At 48.9% G+C, this 17683-nt stretch overlaps 3 protein-coding genes across 11 annotated transcripts in view; 1 reads left to right on the top strand and 2 right to left on the bottom strand.

The window, feature by feature from the left end:
* Position 1: 1 nt before the first annotated feature.
* Positions 2-8753, bottom strand: Idh3g (isocitrate dehydrogenase (NAD(+)) 3 non-catalytic subunit gamma). Of its 5 annotated transcripts, none has more exons than XM_032890287.1 (13): positions 8598-8753; positions 4339-4380; positions 4066-4077; positions 3743-3840; positions 3415-3527; positions 2203-2263; positions 1949-2081; positions 1625-1758; positions 1246-1348; positions 1017-1163; positions 648-742; positions 500-560; positions 2-209 (listed from the first exon to the last, which is right to left on the bottom strand). In XM_032890287.1, the coding sequence occupies exons 1-13, from the start codon at positions 8676-8678 to the stop codon at positions 108-110; spliced, it is 1182 nt and encodes a 393-aa protein (XP_032746178.1). In that variant the 5' UTR covers positions 8679-8753; the 3' UTR covers positions 2-107. The 5 variants fall into 5 exon arrangements, with proteins under 5 accessions (XP_032746178.1, XP_032746180.1, XP_032746179.1 ...); XM_032890289.1 differs by having other exon boundaries at positions 4339-4395; positions 8598-8712; XM_032890288.1 differs by lacking the exon at positions 4066-4077 and having other exon boundaries at positions 8598-8749.
* Positions 8754-8834: 81 nt separating this feature from the next.
* Positions 8835-12823, top strand: Ssr4 (signal sequence receptor subunit 4). Of its 2 annotated transcripts, none has more exons than XM_032890291.1 (6): positions 8835-9134; positions 10700-10818; positions 11819-11893; positions 12050-12139; positions 12371-12436; positions 12649-12823. In XM_032890291.1, exons 1-6 carry the CDS (start codon positions 9023-9025, stop codon positions 12751-12753), a joined length of 567 nt encoding a protein of 188 aa, XP_032746182.1. In that variant the 5' UTR covers positions 8835-9022; the 3' UTR covers positions 12754-12823. The 2 variants fall into 2 exon arrangements, with proteins under 2 accessions (XP_032746182.1, XP_032746183.1); XM_032890292.1 differs by having other exon boundaries at positions 8836-9134; positions 10703-10818; positions 12649-12821.
* Positions 12824-15011: 2188 nt separating this feature from the next.
* The window catches only part of Pdzd4 (PDZ domain containing 4), a 30501-nt gene continuing 27829 nt past the window's right edge, over positions 15012-17683 (bottom strand). For all 4 annotated transcript variants that reach the window (XM_032890281.1, XM_032890283.1, XM_032890282.1 and 1 more), the window contains one exon: positions 15012-17596. In XM_032890281.1, the coding sequence (XP_032746172.1) occupies positions 16058-17596 (1539 nt within the window). In that variant the 3' untranslated portion in view covers positions 15012-16057. The remainder of the gene's footprint in view (positions 17597-17683) is intronic.

The raw sequence follows: 17683 nt of genomic DNA, 5'->3' as shown, positions 1-17683 counted from the left end.
GTTCTGGAACACAAGTGGCTTTATTCTGGAGCCTGTCCCCAAAGCTAGCTGGAGTGCTAAAATGAGAAGGGAGTCCTACAGACAAACTGAGCAAACTGCAGGGATAGCTAGGCCTCCACAGCCCGTCCATTAATGATGCGGATGTGACGAATGATGTCCTGGATGGCTTGGGATGTGGTGCCCTGGCCTCCAATGTCTGGGGTATGCATCTGTAGGAAAACAAGAAGCTTGGACACATCAGGCCAACATCTGCCATAACCCCATGGTGTCCCAGGGCTACCCACTGTTTCCTATAGTTGGAAAGGCAAGGAACTAGCACCAGAAGGCCAATAGTTCTAGATAAGGCCCAGAAACCTTACCCTGATACCACCCTTTCTTTAAAGGCCACACCCAGTGTTAGTCACTGCCTGAAGCATATAGGGTTGGCCAGACCAATATAACATGGGGTAGATGAAGAGAGACTAGAGGTGGGACAAGGAGGGGACAAGAGGAGCCTTACATTTTCATTGTCCATGGATGCTAAGACAGCTTTTCGGATGGAGGTGGCATAGGAATGGAGCCTAGAGGATGAAGAGAACAAGGTTTTGATTCTCAGTGCTGAGGGGCTAGTCAGAGTATTCACGATCAGACATTAGGAACCCACTTACTTGAGGTGGTCTAGCATCATGCAACTTGCTAGCAATGTGGCAGTAGGGTTAGCAATGTTCTTATTGGCAATACTTTTGCCTGTGTTCCTTGTAGCCTGGTAAAGAGAAGAAGGAAGTAGTTGGGAAATATAAGAATGCAGGGTAGACGATTCTACTCATGTACCATATCTAATAGAGGCACATCCCAGACATAGACACAAAATGAAGGCACATTAGGGCTTTAGGGAAATGCTCATGGGTGTGAGTTTCCTTTAGAAACCTTTAGCCTTTAAACAGTACCAATGGCTGCACAACACTGTGGGATATCAACCGACAGAAGGCTACTATAAGAGAAAGAGAAAGATAGCAGAGTTGTGTCTGGCTACTCACTGTCTCGAATACTGCATACACATGGCCATAGTTGGCCCCAGCCACAAGGCCTGGGCCTCCAACTAGCCCTGCACAGACGTTGTTGACAATGTTACCATAGAGATTAGGCATCACCATGACATCAAACTGCTGAGGCCGGGATACCAGCTGTGGGAAAAGTGAGCTGAGTTGTAGAAGCCATGAGAACTAAGGGTTTGCATAAGGCTATGAAGCCAGCTGGGCTAATTACCTGCATTGTTGTGTTGTCCACAATCATGCTATCAAAGGTGATCTGAGGGTAGCGGGCTGCCACTTCCCTGCAACACTGGAGGAAGAGTCCATCACCCAGTTTCCTAGATGATGGAGGGAATATAAGACACCAGCTTGACCTCTCACTACAGTCAGTTGGAGAGTCAGGGTATACAGAGAGTCACGGAACCTTACAGAATAACTTGTAACTTGTTCTCCAGGTGGAAGAACAAGCATAATCCCGTCTATCTCACCTCCCCTATGGATGCAGTACAGTAAGACATAGAGCCTCAGGAACAACAGGATGCAGCCCTGTGTGTGGCCCTTTCAGCTGCCTTAGAACTGCTCAAAGTAGGCAGGAGAGTATGGAGTAAACATACATGATGTTGGCCTTGTGCACAGCCGTCACTTTCTTACGCCCACTCTCCTGGGCCAGCTTGAAAGCATATTCAGCAATGCGCAGGGACTTGGCTTTGGTGATAATCTTCAAGCTCTCCACCACTCCTGCTACACTCTGAGAAGAGGCCAGGGGACAAAAGGCTTGATGGGAGTACTACAGGATGCAGCCTTATTACTAAGTATATTTGGCTTTTCCAGCCCTTTGAGTAGTGGCACCTTACCTTGTTTCTGAAGTTCTCTCCTCAACTGTGACCCTGGCCATAATCATTGCCACCTACCCAAGAGGGTCAAGTAGCTTTGCCTACCTCATGCTCCAGGCTGCTGTACTCGCCTTCTGTGTTTTCCCGCACAATGAGGATGTCTATGTCCTTGTGCCGGGTCACCACTCCTGGCAGACTCTTACAGTGGATGACGTTGGCATAGAGGTCTAGGCTGGTACTGGGAGAATGACAGGGAAAAAGTCAAAACAGGCCCAACTAACAACTAACCAAGGTCATGAATGCCAGAACAGCCCACCCTAGCTTTCACCAAGCTGCCAGTCTATGTACATGGCTCTCACCGAAGGATGTTGTTCCGGGATTTGTGGGATGGTGGCAGGTTATGATTTGTTTCGATGTTGCCTACAGGACAAAAGCAAACAAGATTGGCAAGTTAGGGCTAGAGAGATGGCTCAGTGGTAAAGAGCACTAACTGCCCTTCCAGAGGTCCTGAGTTCAATTCCCAGCAGTCACACGGTGGCTCACAACCATCTATAATGGGATCTTATGCCCTCTTCTGGTGTGTCTGAACACAGCTACAGTGTACTCACATAAACGAAATAAATACAGAAATTTAAAAAAAAAAAGATAGACGAGTTAGAGAGGAATCCTCTGGGATAAGCTACGCTGACATATTCCGCGCTCCTCCCCACTTGATCCAGGAAATGTTCACCAAAGGTTAATCCAATTGGAGAAGAACATTTTCAGAAGCAAAAGAGTTTGTAGAACTCTGGATGTATCTGCCATTGTGTGTAAATTGGCTGGCCAAGGGACCTTGGTTAGGGTTACTGCCAGGCCCCAAACTGTGATGGTACCCATGCCTAACTGAGAATTAGGTAACTTCCACCTAACTTGGCTATAGCATGTCTGGACCACAGTGGCCCAGACATCTAGAGGAAGGAAACCAGAGGGGCAGTGAGGACAGTGAGGACAGTAAGGAAATGTCTGTTAGAAAGGTAATTAGACAGTGTCAAACAGAAAAGCTCCAACCCCCAAGTTGTTCCCTGCCCAGGCTCACTTCACCCAGAGTGCTTATGGCATCCTGTGGCTCATGTAAGGCCCACTTAATGCCAATACATTCCTTACACAGAGCAGTAGATGGGCTAAAGTTCACAGAATGATTGATGTTTAAGGATATACAACTTACCAAGGTAAAACCCAGAAAAGATTGCTATAATCCTTAATGTCCATACTATGCCACTTGGTGCCAAAGCAGCAGGCAGAGGAGCAAACCACAACTCTGATTTTTTGAAGAAAAATTAGGGGTTAAAGCAGATTCTAACAGAGGCATGGTAAAGTGAAGGAAGAGGTAGGAGGAAGCCACTGAGCAAGCTTATACAGGCTGAGATAAGCAGCGCCATACTGTCAACAGCCCCACAAAAGCCTCAGATGTCAAGAACAAGAGTCATCAATAATCAGAAAATCCCTGAAATTGGAGCCGTGGGGACCCAGAAAAGTCAGTATATAAGCAAAAGGAATTGTGTATAGCACTCCAACCTAGCCCCTGAGCTCACCCTTTAGAGCCACACGGTTCCGCGGATGGCCATGATGGCATTGTGGGATGTCCTCCTCATCAGCGTTGGAGCTTACATGCACCTCTTCGAAGTCCACTGGCACACATGCATGCCTGTAGTAGAGTCAAACTAAAGATGCTGGCCTAGGGTCTTCTGCACACCCTCCTGAAGCCTACCCTGGGGCTTCCTACCTTGACCTAGCTCCAGCTAAGAGGGAACTGGGCCCACCTATACCAAGCAAGAGAGTCACAAAGTACTTGGGGGCTTCCAGCTGGGCTTGGGATGCAATCCTCCCTGGGAAGGAAGGCTAGGTCCAGGCGTTCCATACCTGAATACCGACTTAACATGCAACATGAGCTCCGGGCCGATGCCATCCCCTGGAATCATAGTCACTGTATGCCGCCCACCATACTTAGCAGACGGAGGCTGGAAGAAGGGAAATGGTGAAGGTAAGCCCTTGGATACCCCAATGTGCACCCTGGCTTGAGTCAGTTCCCTTCTTCCCACCAGCACCAATCCACAGGCCAGCCAAGGCAGAGTTGCTGTCCCGAGGCTCCTGATCAGCATCCACCACCCCCTCAAGCCCACCTGGATTTGGATTAACCCCAAAGCAACTAAGAGCCCCTCAAATCTAATACAGAGAATACTCACAATTGTTTGTTGCTAGAGGGAAGACAGAAAGGAAGAAGACATGGATCAGCCAAGGTTGGAGGAACAAGGCTGTGACTAGGGAACTGGGATATTTTCCCTGGGGACACTGTCTAACACAACTCAGAGAAAGGGGAGGTGTGAGTAACCTCTGGAGACCATGCCTTGGAGGGAAGGACAGGAAGGCCAGGGAGCAAAGACATAAGGCATGTGTGCATGGATACATGTACACCTAATACACATAGTCTCATGCACACACCCAAGGCAGGTACTTACTGAGGAAATGCTCCTTCGGGGGGCCTCATGGGCAGCCAGAACCTGTCAAAGAGAACCCTGATGTCAATGTTAGCTGTCCAGTCCCAAAAGTTGTTGGCAAGAGCTACCCTAGCTCTTGGCAGAGAGAAACTGATACCAGTAAACAACAGTTCATAATGTGTCTAGGACATTCCAAAGCCTCTATTCTCAACAACTGTCCCACAGGAGCACCAGACAAAGTTGTGCCAATACTTCACTATCCTTGTGGGTCAACATAATAAAAACTGTATGAGCCAGGCATGAACATTTTAATTCCAGCATCCAGGAGGCAGAGGCAAATAGATCTCTGTGAGTTCAAGGCCTTGGTCTACATAGTGAGTTCCAGACTAATCATAGTAACAGAATCTCTAAAACCAGAACTATTTGTCTCCATCCCACTTTTGTATTGGCTTGATTCTCTTTTGGCCAATTCTTCCTCCTCCTCCTCCTCCTCCTCCTCCTCCTCCTCCTCCCCCCTTTCTTCCTTCTTCTTCCTTCCTTCCTTCCTTCCTCCTCCTCCTCTCTCCCTGCATGCCCCCCTCCTCCTCCCTCTTCTTCTTGTTATATGTATTAGAAGACTGGCAAACTTGACATTGCAAAAGGAAAATCTCAGCAAGCCACCAACTCTAAGCAATAATTTCATGCCTTTCCTTGCTTTTCCTTATCACAAGGCCAATACATGGTCAGTATAGTAAATGCAAATGGAAAGGTAGGGAAGAAATAACACCCCACTTCCCTGAGGTAAGCTTTGTCACCCCTAGGGAATGGTTCTGCAGAACAGAAATAAAAATCAAATGTCTAGGAAAATACAGCCATTTCTGGAAGACTAATGACAAATACTTTTGCAAGGGATTGTAAACTGCTTTGTGGTGTAGCCTGGATGAGTGGTAAATGTCCCTAATCCCATGAGTGGGAAGCAGCTATATTTGGCCATGCTGGTGACACACTCACAGTTTCAGAGAAAAAGCTATTTGGGCCATATGGACCAGGTACTAAAAAGTGACCCACTGTCCTGTAGCTCTGGAGAGGCCATGTCCTCAGCAAAACAGGATAGCTTTCCTCCCCTCCATGCTGTGCCCTACTCACTTAGGAGTACCTGAGGAAGTAGTGGCATGGTACAGCCAAGTTCTTCTTTGTAACTTGAGGATTCTTTGCCATTTACCCATTAGACAGTAGCACAATGTTCCATCAAATAGCTGAGATACTGAAGCCATTTTCTAAAGAGTCATACCTTCTTTCAGAAAGACCAGAAGGCTAAAGTAGAGTCTGACCATTCCCCTCTGGGTTCCCATGGTCCACAGTTACAAGATGCTCAGTTACCTAGGCACTAACAATGCAGGAATGCCACTCAATAGCCCAAGCCAAGAGGTATAAAGATTGACCACTAGGACCGAGCCCTAAGAGTCCCTCACTATATGCAGCCACATGCATGCTTGTTTTCTTTCTAGTACTTGCCAATATCAGAGTCATCTTGTCTGTAGGGTCTTTCTTGTATGCTTCCTTGAGAAGGTAGCATAGATTTCCCTTCCTCCTAGGAGTCTCCCTAGACTGCTAAGTTCTACTTATACCCTATTCCTACTCCTCTAAGAGACATCACTCTATCTAATTATCACCAACGTGTTCTCTTCCTAGCCTATGAGAACAGAGCACATGTTTGTCTCACCCTCTACTGTCACTCCAAGATCAAGCACAGCACATGGTCCAGAGCTGGGACCACAAGGTACATTTTCTAGGCGAATAAGCACATCAGAAAATGAAGAGACAGATGGAGACCAGGGATATCTGAGACCAAATCCACCATCTGCTACTCTAGAAATGGCTTTGGAGCTACATTAAAAAAAAAAATCCATTGAACAGAAGCAAGGCATGACAGCACACACCTATAGTCCTAGTACCTAGAAGGTAGAGGCAGGGGGATCAGAAATTCAAGATAATCCTTATATACAGAGAGATCGTAAGGCCAGTCTGAGCTACATGCAACTTTGCTTTGAAAAACAAAAGGTGTATGGTGGGGGGGGGGGCGGGGCTTAGCCAATCCATAGAATGTTAGCACCAATTTCATTTGACTGCTGAAAAACTTAACCAAAAGGAGGTATTCAAGTTAATCACATGCTCCAGCAGGATGGAGCGGAGCTAAAAAGTACACCACCCTTCACTCTACCAGCCTCTCAGTCAGAATTCAAAACTAGCATCCTTGGGAGATGCAAGGATGACCCCTGTAACTCCCAGTAGTTAATTCCTCCTGGACATTAGCTATGGCAATGATCCAGCCTTCTAAAAGCCTATACCAGGTGTGGCTCAAAATCTGTGCAACCCATTCACAGATAGCAACATCATTGCTAGGGCTGAACCTATCTCACAGCTGCCTCCTATGCTAGAAGTTATAGTGGATGTTGTCCCAGTCCTAGAAAACTTGTCAACCACAGGCCCCTGATCTTGCTGTATACAGACATGGGTAGTTTCTTTTAGGGGGTTACAAAGCTCTCCCTCTTGAGTCCAGGTTGTCTAATCAAAGGAGCCCAGCATGAAGCAGGCTGAGGAAAGCACACGTCTTCTGCCCAGTCATCATCCTTAGCTAGTCTGCAGAAAGACAAAGGTCCAAAGTGGTTCGATCTCCTGCTGATGGGCTCCCATACTTGATATTTTCCTAAGGTCTCTTTCTTTGTCATGTTTGTGTTGGTCAACTGCCAATAATGATAGCATGATTTCTCAGGGGATGTCAACTAGCAGGACTCAAGACCTTGGGTTCTCTACATGGGTTCCTATAACCAGGACAATAACTCTCAAGGCAAAGCCTTGCCTGGTTACCAATCACTTCACTGCCACCTAGTCCCATCCCAACAAAGGCACACAAACATTCAGAAGGAAAGTTCTTCATTAAGAGTTTACAGAAGCCTAGCTGCTGGAGCTATCAGGGCCTCTGACAATCCTCTATATACTGCTCATCTTTCCTCAACAATGTGGAAGAAGCCATAGCACACATGTGTGGCAATCAGAAGATGATTTTGTGGGGTCCTTTATCTCCTTGCATTTTACAAGAATTCCAAGGATCAAACTTTGTATTCCAAGCTTGGACACAGGTGTCTTTACCCACTGAGCTATCTGGCTGAACCAGAAGTCCCTATTTTAAATAGAATTTCATATAGCATATGCAGCTCCCTTCCCCAGACAACAGAGGAGATAAAGGGTAAGCAGAAGAGGCTGCAGGCAAAAAAACATGGCATTCTGGAAGGTCAGAGTCAGCAAATGCTTTGAGAACATGAAGTCCTCTCTCCTCACTGGAACCCAGAGGGAGAGGAGAACTGGCCTAATGCCATGTTCTGGGTCAGTGGAAGAGCAAGGCCTGGAGGTCATAACTCTTATTCTGCAAAGCTAGTTATTGGTTTTCTGGTGCTAAGCAGTGCTACCCAGGAGCTAAACTACCTAACCAAGACTCCAAAGAAAGGGCCAGAAAAGCAAAGCCCTAGAGCCTTCCAGTCTCAGAACCCTGGTTCACTCTTATTACAGGGGCTTGGGCCTGCTTATTGGCCTTTTGGCTAGAATCAAGTATCAAGGTGCTTGGTAGGCAGGAGATCTGGAGGGATCAAGAATTATTGATAGTCAGATGGTGGCAGTGCATGCCTTTAATTAATCCCAGCGCTTGGGAAGCAGAGGCAGGAGGACTTCTGAGTTCAAGGACAGCCTGGTCTACAGTGTGAGTCCCAGGCTACACAGAGAAACCATGTGTCTGATGAGACAGAGACCGGGAGGTGGGGGTGGGGCACAGAGAGACAGACAGACAGAGACAAAAGGGGGTGGGGTTATAAAGTGGATTTTCACCTCCACTAGGAAAAAGCAGTCCTAGAGAGGAAAAACCAAAGAGGAAATGAGTCCGGAAACCAGACACAACCAGCCTACGTGATATATGCAAGATAGTCTTGGACACATGGCCTCTTCAAAAGGTCTTCCACAAGGACACTACGGAGTGAACACCTAGCTACTGTGGTTTACCTTCCTAACCCTTCTGGAGGAGCCCCTGTCACCAGTCACAGAGGAGCCAGACCAAAGTCAATTTCAGCCAACCTCCTCATTGACAGCAGAAGCGACCAATGAACCCCAGAGTGCAGCCCTCTCCCCGCCCCTCCTAAGGCTTGCACAGCCAATCGAATCCTGGATTTTCTCAAACCCGACTCTAGGTCTCAATTGGGTGTTAAGTCCCTCTGTGAGCGCTGCAACTGTTCCACCCTCCATTCATCACTCACCTCCCAAGGACGGCAGAGGAGAGCTGGCTTGAATATTGCCTTTGCAGCACTGCCAGCAGCTATCGCCACCTTCAGCGCCATAACGAAAAGTGAGGACCTCTACAGGTCAAAACGTTAAGCACCGTTCTCGCGACACTTCGGCACGACGAGAAATCCGGGGTGCGGGGGGAGGGGTGAGAAAAAGCTAGCACTACGCACGCGCACGGTCACACCGGTTCCTACGCCCCTTCCGGTGCCTGTAGCACTGTTGCCGCCATCTTGGGGAGGGGAAGGCTGAGAAGGAGGGAAGTGCGACCGGTTGGGACCCTGGCTAGGGAAACGGACACGTCAGTGCCGCCAGCGACGTCACCATGCCCGACCCAGCCCGCCGACGCACGATTGGGTGCTGAGGCCGCTTACGCGTCGCGCTTCCTCGTCTGCTCCGCATGTTCAGGGCGGCTTGCTCTCTTTCCCTCGGCAGAGAAGAGGCGATGGCGGCGATGGCATCTTTCGGCGCCCTGGCGCTACTCCTGCTGTCCGGCCTATCTTGCTGCTCAGGTAGCGGCCTGGCCGGAGCTTGTTTCGGGCGTACCCCTGCCCCTTGGCTGGTGGTGCTGGGGGAGGAAGGGTGTGCGCGAGGTGGGGATCTGGTCCTTCCCTGGGCTCGTCGCTACCGGTGTTATCTTTCCCCGATGGGTGTCGTGTCGTGGCGACCGAAGCACCACAAACACGTTTACCTGGCAGCCAGGTTGCTGGAAGAAACTTCCTTGTCTGCTTTTGGGAGAGCCCCAAAGTAGCATCATGTTCCGACCACCAGCTCCAGCAGGGAAGGTGCTATGTCCCTGGTTCCTGTGTATGTCAGAAGGTAGTCGCACAAGAGCAGCGCTGGCAGCGAGGAACCAATGCTGCATAGGCCAGGCTTCCCCAAGACAGAAAGCTAAGAGAGGGAACAAGAACACTCCAGGCAGATCAGAGTAAGGGCACGGAGGCAAGTTAGATAGGGAGCCAGGGAAGTGACCAAGGACTTATAGTGTCCAGAGCCTCGACTTTTCATGAGACTCTGGTATATCCATCCATCCCAACGTTCTTAGCAGAATTGAACTGTGCACAGACCCATTGATACTTGCGAGCCATTTGTAACATCTGGTGGTAGGGTTGAGCTCAATCTGGAGTCGGCCGGGTATGTGTTTTGAAAGTTGTTAGTCCCTCAGACCTGAGAACCTGAACTAAGGAGGATTTGGTTTCTTTTACATATTGGTAGATTCTGGCCATCCCTCCTACTCACCCTTCAGAGAATTCTCCAGTCTGTTGCTAACAGTGTCTTGAAAAGTCAAACCTGACTGTAAAACCTATTAGGGGCTCTATAGTGTCCACAGGGAAAGGCATGGCTTAGCAGATCACAGAAGTGTTGGTGGAATATGGCCTTTGAAAACCATTCGTGGCATTTTCCTCTTGCTATTCATGCCAGTACAAGGTCTTCTCCAGCTTAATTGGCCATTCTTTCAAGACATCACATTTGGAGAATAATAGGATGTAAACTTTCCTTCAGGGGTGTTTAGCTTACAGGGACAGGTTTGGTGTTTGGGTCCAGAGTGTACTTCTGTCAGGAAACACTGGGACTAGTGTTGACATTCTGTCAGCTGGATGGGTCTAGAGACTTGAAAGTCCCTCTATGTTGACAGCACCCCATTCACTGCTGCAGAATGCTTTCAGTAGATTGTTGAGGAAGTACATGGCTCTGAATTGAGGCTGCCTTGGCCCACTGGGTTTCTGGGGTACTCTAGAAGCAGGTGAGATGCTTCAGGGCCTCCTGTCACAGATTCAGATACTAATTTGATAAACAGCCCCCTGCCTGCCTCAAAGACTCCTGCACCTTCCATGTTGTTGCATCAAGGCTCACCTCTGCAGAGCTTTCCCTTCACACTAGCCTGTGTCAACAGCCCTCACTGGCCCCTTCCACTATACTTCTAAGTACTAGGATCCATCTCCCAGACTCCACCTCTGTCAGGAATAGAAGAATTCATTCATGTATCCTCAGCTCACCAGTCTGAGAGGTAGAGTCAGGGTAAGCCCTTTTGCCTTTTGCCTGGAACACATAAATTGGCTTTGCTTCCTCCCCACAGCAGAGGCCTGCCTGGAACCCCAGATCACCCCTTCTTACTATACAACTTCAGATGCCGTCATTTCTACAGAGACTGTATTCATCGTGGAGATCTCACTGACCTGCAAAAACAGGGTCCAGGTGAGACAGTGGGGACTCAGCAGAGAGGGTGCAGGGAAAGAGATGAGGGTGGCAGTACTCGTTCACTGGCAGTTGACAGTGACCTGAGGATCCTATCAACAGGGAGAATAAGGATTCCAATTCACAGGGTGCAGGAGATGAGGCACAGCGAGGCCAGATCCTAGCAAGTACTTCAAGCGCATTTTCCTGACCTGCTTGGTATGCTTTGCCTCCATGCAGTAATGTGGGTAGACACCCCACTGTTTCCTGGATGAATGTCTGGAATGGGAGAAGGAACTAGGGTCAGGCTCCTCCATCTTTTTTTTTCTGGCTGTAGTTCACCTGAATGTGTGTCTGTATGAGTGTTTTGTGAGTTTAAAGTAGAAAAACCCCAGCTTGAACCCTTAACCTGCTCTTCCAAAAATTTAAAAAAAGAAATTGGAATTTTTCAGGGTATAATTCTCCTAGGTTTAAAACTTCATTTGTCGGGTTGGGGATTTAGCTCAGTGGTAGAGCGCTTGCCTAGCAAGCGCAAGGCCCTGGGTTTGGTCCCCAGCTCTGAAAAAAAGAAAAAAGAAAAAAGAAAAAAAAAGATACTGTGAACACTTTAAAAAAAAAAAACTTCATTTGTTACCTTCTTCTCAAGCTCCAAGAAATAATGAGGCCATTTTTTATGATTTCACCCCTGAGTACAGCTAACAGGAGTACAGCTAACAGGCTTGTTGTGGCTTAGAATAAACTGGTTATAAGGGAGATGTAGTTCTGTTCGCCTCTAGGGAAACAGATGAAGAAAGATGTGGCTGTCTATGGGTAAGGCCTAGCATGGCTCTGGGCTGTGGTAGGCCTATTTCTTGAGTCTTTCATGGCAACCACTACCAACATAATATAGCCCTCTGCTGGCCTACTCTCCCTTCCCAGTCATAGTACTGCTTTGGGCAGCACAATGGGTGATTCTATGTATGCCCAGAGAAGGGCAGAAAATGTGATTCTTGCTTTTATTACCCTACCCCACCCCATCCAGAATATGGCTCTTTATGCCGACGTTAGTGGAAAACAATTTCCTGTAACCCGAGGCCAGGATGTGGGTCGATACCAGGTAAGAGATACTACATCCAGGGTTGTTGGGGAAATGGTTCAAAGCAGGCTTAGAGAACAAAGATTTAAGCACTGCTCATGGTGGTATTGTGCCAGCACTAGCAGAGTAATCCCCCATGTATCTGCTAAGTCCGCCCCTTGCCAAACACCCAACCAGGTGTCCTGGAGCCTGGAGCACAAGAGCGCCCATGCAGGTACCTATGAGGTCAGATTCTTCGATGAAGAGTCCTACAGCCTCCTAAGGAAGGCAAGTATTATCTGGAACTACTCTGAGGCCCCAAGGAGGGAGGGTGTGCCCCATTTCTGAAGTCCTCTTTACCCTGGTCATTCTGTATTCCCCTTCTGCAACATCAGCACTCTAGGACCAGCCAAATGATTGCCTTCCTGAGCTCCTGCCCCTGCTTCCTTGTATCTTGCTCATTTCTCCCATTATCTGGGGCCCACCCTGCACTTCTTGACCCCAGCACCTCCCTTACAGGCTCAAAGAAATAATGAAGACGTTTCCATCATCCCACCACTGTTCACAGTCAGTGTGGACCATCGGGTAAGTGCCCTTTTCTTGGAAGCAGAGAATACAGGGCATACCTTATCTTTTTGAGTTGTCTAAAGAAAAGCTCTGATCCTCTGCAGCCCAGGTTCTGGGCTCTTGTTGATCTGTGTGTCCTGAGAACAAGCGATTAAGGGTGACTGCTCCATTCCCTGGCACTCCCCTGAGCTGTCTTTTGGTCTTCTTTTTTTTCTTTTTTCTTTTTGCAGGGTACCTGGAATGGGCCTTGGGTCTCCACGGAGGTGCTGGCTGCCGCAATTGGCATAGTGATCTACTACCTAGCTTTCAGTGCAAAGAGCCACATCCAGGCCTGAGGACAGCAACCTCAGCCCTCCATTGCTTCTTTCAATAAACAGTCACTATTTGACATGAGTACATTCAAGACACGGGGCTCCTGTGTCTATGGGGAGAGCTGGGGATCCAGCTGCCCTTGTCTGCCTGGACAGCAGATAGTAATACTGAGCAGAGCTCTATTTCCCCCAATGTCCTCTGTTTTCTTTGTCCTTGTCCTGATTCTCAGCATGGCTTGGGCCTTGGTCTTCTCTTCTGTAGTGTGTGGTATCTTAAAATAAGACCATCTTGGCTGGGCAGTAGTGGTGCAAGGCTTTGATTGCAGCACTCAGGAGGCAGAGGCAGGTGAATCACTGAGTTCAAGGCCAGTCTGGTCTTCAAAATGAGTTCCCAGACAGCCAGGACTACACAGAGAAACCCTATCTTGAAAAGCAAAAAGGAGGAACTACCATCTTTCCTTTCCTCACCAGTCACCACGGCAGAGCTGGGTCACCCTTTGGCTTTTGTTAGGACATTTTCCCATGGTCAGCCTAGGGCTGCAGGATCTGTGAGTCTCTTGGACTGCTCTGGGTCCCAGGGCTTTTACTGCACCTATGGTGAATGGCACCTTCCCTAATCTCTGTCAGATTTAGTAGTCAAACCATCACCAAGTTATAACTAGCCTTGATCTTTGTTGTGTCTCCTGTGTGTGGGCTGATCATAAGCTGCATGCAAGTGCTCATGCACTTCAAATTGTCACACGTAACACCTGCCCTAAGCATAGGGGAACACTACTTCTGGACTCTATACCCTAACCCTAGCCACTCCGTGTTTCTTCTTGGTCTGCTACTACTCACAGCATCCAGTTTAATTCTGGATTTTTGAAGAACAGCCTCCCACACCTCCCAAGAGTATCCTTCCTGTTCTCTACTGAGGTGTCTGCTCACTAGGGTATAAACCAGGAAGCCCTGCTTGCAGTAGTGCTTCATGTTACCTTTTTGTACAGACTGGACACCAGCTACTTGATTAGTACCCCTTAGTGCTATGGAAGGCTAGTTGGGAAGAGGCTGGATGCAAGTCCCAAGTAAATGCTAGTGCTTTCTTCAGGATAGGTCATTCAAAGACCTTACCATACCCTAAGAGTAGTGGGTGCTCCTTAACTTATGTGGGTGTTGGCTGGGAGATTGGAAGGTGTCCTGGACAATATGAACACATCTTATGATTCAAGTTCATCCAAGACAGGGTGTCTGCCGTCTTCATCTGGGATGCACTAGGGAGTAGTACTGAGACTATCAGAATTGGACACTAGGTAAGCAACAGGCTCAAGAAAGGCCAGGAATGGCCTTTTCTTCTTGGCTACTAAGGAACAAATGGCACCTAGCTAGATGGCAATGACAGCCAAATGTGAAGTTGATATTCCAAACTATCAGTAACCCAGTACTGTCAGCTGCCCTGGTGCTACCTCTTCCTGAGCCAGTCAAAACAGTATAAGCGTTAGAGCAGTATCAGCCCACCTCCAGGTCCTAAGAACCCACTGTCAGAAAACAATGGGGTGACTCCAGAAGTTCCCAAGTAGCAGAAAGAATGCTCAAGGAATACTTGACCTTCGTCTCCTTTACTGAAAGGACCAGGGAGCTAGAGAGTATAGCTATCTTTTTCTACTTTTATTTCTTTCAGTCCCCTAATACCAGATAGCAGAGGGGGAAAAAAGGATAGGAAGGAAAGGAGGCAATCCCTTGGGGAAAGTTTGATCAGGTTAATTTGTTTCTTTGCAGTGCTTAAATGTAACTTGACCAACCAACAACCCACCCAGTTTCTTGGGCCCTAGCAATTCTACACCCTTTGAAAAGTCCCCTTAATTCTAAAGGTCACATAATCACAGAAACTATCTGCAGCTGGCAATATCATGCCTCTGCTAGAGTATGCATCAAATCATAGTTGCTATGGGCAATCTGAAGTGCTCTTTACTCTGCTCCCAAGATTGAAACGAAAATATCTAGTAGTTTTGTGTTTTTCAAAGAATCCAAAGCTGTCAGTATAGGAAAGGTTCCCCAAGAGAATCTGGAACTAGTATGTAGCCTCTGCTTTCCCATTCTCAGCATTCCCTACAAGTATTCCCACCCAGACCTAGCCTTCCCAGCAACAGGACTCTTCTAGGAATGGGCCCTTAGGTTTCCTACCCACATCCATCTTGGCATCTGGCCCACCACCAATTTGCTGTAGAAATCTGGGCATTCAAGAATTAATGTACTGACATTTCCCAGCACAAATAGCATGATGGCAATGAACACAAGTACACATCAACAGAGTAAAAAGGCAGCTTGCTTTATTCTTGGGATGTAGGTGGGGATCAGGGGCATCCTGTAGCATCCAGTGAGCTTCACCAAGCCTGAGAGGCACCAAACAAGTGGCACATTTAAGTGGGTCCTAGGCATCTCTTAGCCCACCTTCCTTTCATTGGGCTCAGGCCTCCCAACTCCCACCAGATCATCTCTAAACTAGGTAAGGTCTTCTGTGTTGCTCATTTGGTTTGGCACTCCTTGCTTAGGCCACTGAGAAGAGTGGCTCTGTCCCAGTTGACATAGAATTCTTTTGCATGGATACTGTGCCCAAAATCCCTGTGATCTCACTCTCCTTCAGTCACTGGTGAGAGTAGTGGGCCTCATGGTTAAGCCTTGAAAGCCAAGGCAGAGCCCCCTTGCTACTCCTCAGGGTAGAGGCCACCAAGACAGCTGCTTTTTATTCTAACCCATCTTCTTCCTTTCCCTCCCACCCAGCCCTCCCTTTTTTTCCTCCCCCCAACCTCCTTCTCAGCCAGCACTCAGTGGGGTCCACCTTTGCCAGGCTACCTAAAGGAGCTGCCAGCCCCCAGAGCAGGTCCACAAAACAGAAAACAACTATTGGCAAGCACAGAAAAGAAGAAAAATCACAAAATTCAGGGTTGCCTTTGTCTACAAATAATTGCAGCTCCTAGGAGGGGAGAGGTCGTTCTCAGCATGAAGCCGGACATTCTCTTGTGCTTAGGATAGTTCACCTCACCTCTCTGCACTGACTTCCCTGTCTCCAAGAACATAGCAAGAATACCATGTGTACGCACACAGAGGTGCTCTTTATGGGTATGCCTCTATGCTGGTTGTTGGCATAGCTTCTTGGGGAGAAGGAACTAGGTGTAAGAGAAGTGTCCCTTCTTGGGGCTTTCTATTTACCAAAGTCCTGTGCACACATACATATACAGGTAGGAGTGTGCATGAGCACATCGTGCAAGCACACACATCGACACACACTAGATTCTAAGGGAGGGTGAGGGTCAGGCTCTCTAGGCCTGGGCTGGGCTCCTGCTGGAGCAACTCAGACAGTGGTGACAGAGAGCAGAGGGTTGTAGATCCTTTTCCCATCAGCTGAGCGGGCACCATGGGCCAGCATCTCCTGGATGGTGATCCAGTTGTCCAGAATCTTCTTGTTTCGCTTCTTCATGGTCTTACGGTGGCTCAGCGCAATAATGTTGAGCTCAGGTTTGCTGTCACCGTTCTGCTGCTCCCTTAGACACTCCAGACGGCTTTGCATCATGAATTCACGACGCTTCCTTTGCTCCCGTGCTCGAATCAGGTGTTGCTTCCTCTCTTCTTTGCTCCAGTAGCGGCCCATCTTCATCTCACTTACTGCATCATCATCAGTGGTCATACCACTGCGCTCCTCTCGGATCTTCAGGGCTCTGGCCTTCAGCAGCCGATCTCGCACAGGCCGCTTGGCCACATAGCGGGTCCCATCACTTCGCACCTTCACTTTCCACTCCATGCGGGGTGCTTCAACAGCTGCAGCCACCACCCCGCCCACCCGAGGACCACTAGCCAAGCTCAAGGAGCCATGGCTCAGATCCTCCAGGGTACGTGGCGGGGCCAACTGCACACAGCTGTGGTACTGCTCGATCTCCTGGCCACGATGGCGCCTAGAGAGGTAAGGGCTACCTTCAGGGCCCACACGCTCCAGAGTAACACTTGTCTTGGTGCTGCGGCGGACACGCTCTTCTGTGTGTTGTCTACGACCCACTTCAGGATCCCGAGAAAGTGATCGGAACTTGGCTGGGCTCCCTGGTGAAGGAGCAGCCTTGAGGTGGGTGATGACAGGAGGGCCAGAAGGGATCCGGTTCAAGTTGGAATTGCCAGCAGCAGATCGCTTCAGGGGGCTCTCAGGCAGAGGCTCCACAAGCAGTGGAGTGCTGCGGCAGCTCTCCCCAGTGTTGTAGGCGCTGGTACTATCCTTGTCTGATTTCTCTGGCAGTTCAGAGATATCAGACAGCTCATGCTTTTTTGGCTCACTGGCTGCCAGGTCATAGAGACTCTCTTCCTCCAGCAGCCAGGCCTTCATACAGCGCTCCCGCAACTGCTGCATCTTCTGTGCCCGCAAAATATTGCGACACTTGAACTCTAGGTGCCGAAGCTCTTCCTCTAGCATGGCCATCTCATGGCCTAGGCTCTCATTGCGGTTGACATCTAGGGCACTGTTGCCACTGGAGGCCCGGGAGAAGAAGATACCCAGCTGGTTGCCATTTTCCAGGTGGCACTTGATCTCTAGCAGCTCCCGGTAGCGTTCATACTCCTCATCAGTGAGCCCAGGCAGGTCAGCCCCTCCCAGCCCTGCCCCCTCAGCTAGCAGAGAATCCATGCTGAAGTGGAAGTCCCTGCTCTGTAGGGCATCCCCTTGTAGACCAAACTTGCGCAGGCTTCCAGGGGTGTTGGTGGTGCTGGGAGGTTCATCCCTGAGCAGGTCATGTTCAGAGCTCTCTTCTTTGCGGGTACTCCCATTAGTCTGGCCTACCCCGCTGTCCAGGTCCTGGCTGTTGCTCAAGCCAGGGCCCCCATCAGGAGCCCCCTTCTCATCATTTCCAGTCTGGGACAAAAATGACAAACATAGTCAGTTAGGTTCCCATACACAAGTGTGCTGCAGAAGGACTAGAAGTTCACAGCTTGCTCCTCT

This window comes from Rattus rattus, chromosome X (genome assembly GCF_011064425.1).
Source record: "Rattus rattus isolate New Zealand chromosome X, Rrattus_CSIRO_v1, whole genome shotgun sequence".
Classification (NCBI taxonomy): domain Eukaryota; kingdom Metazoa; phylum Chordata; class Mammalia; order Rodentia; family Muridae; genus Rattus; species Rattus rattus.
This window is presented reverse-complemented; position numbering and strand designations above follow the sequence as displayed.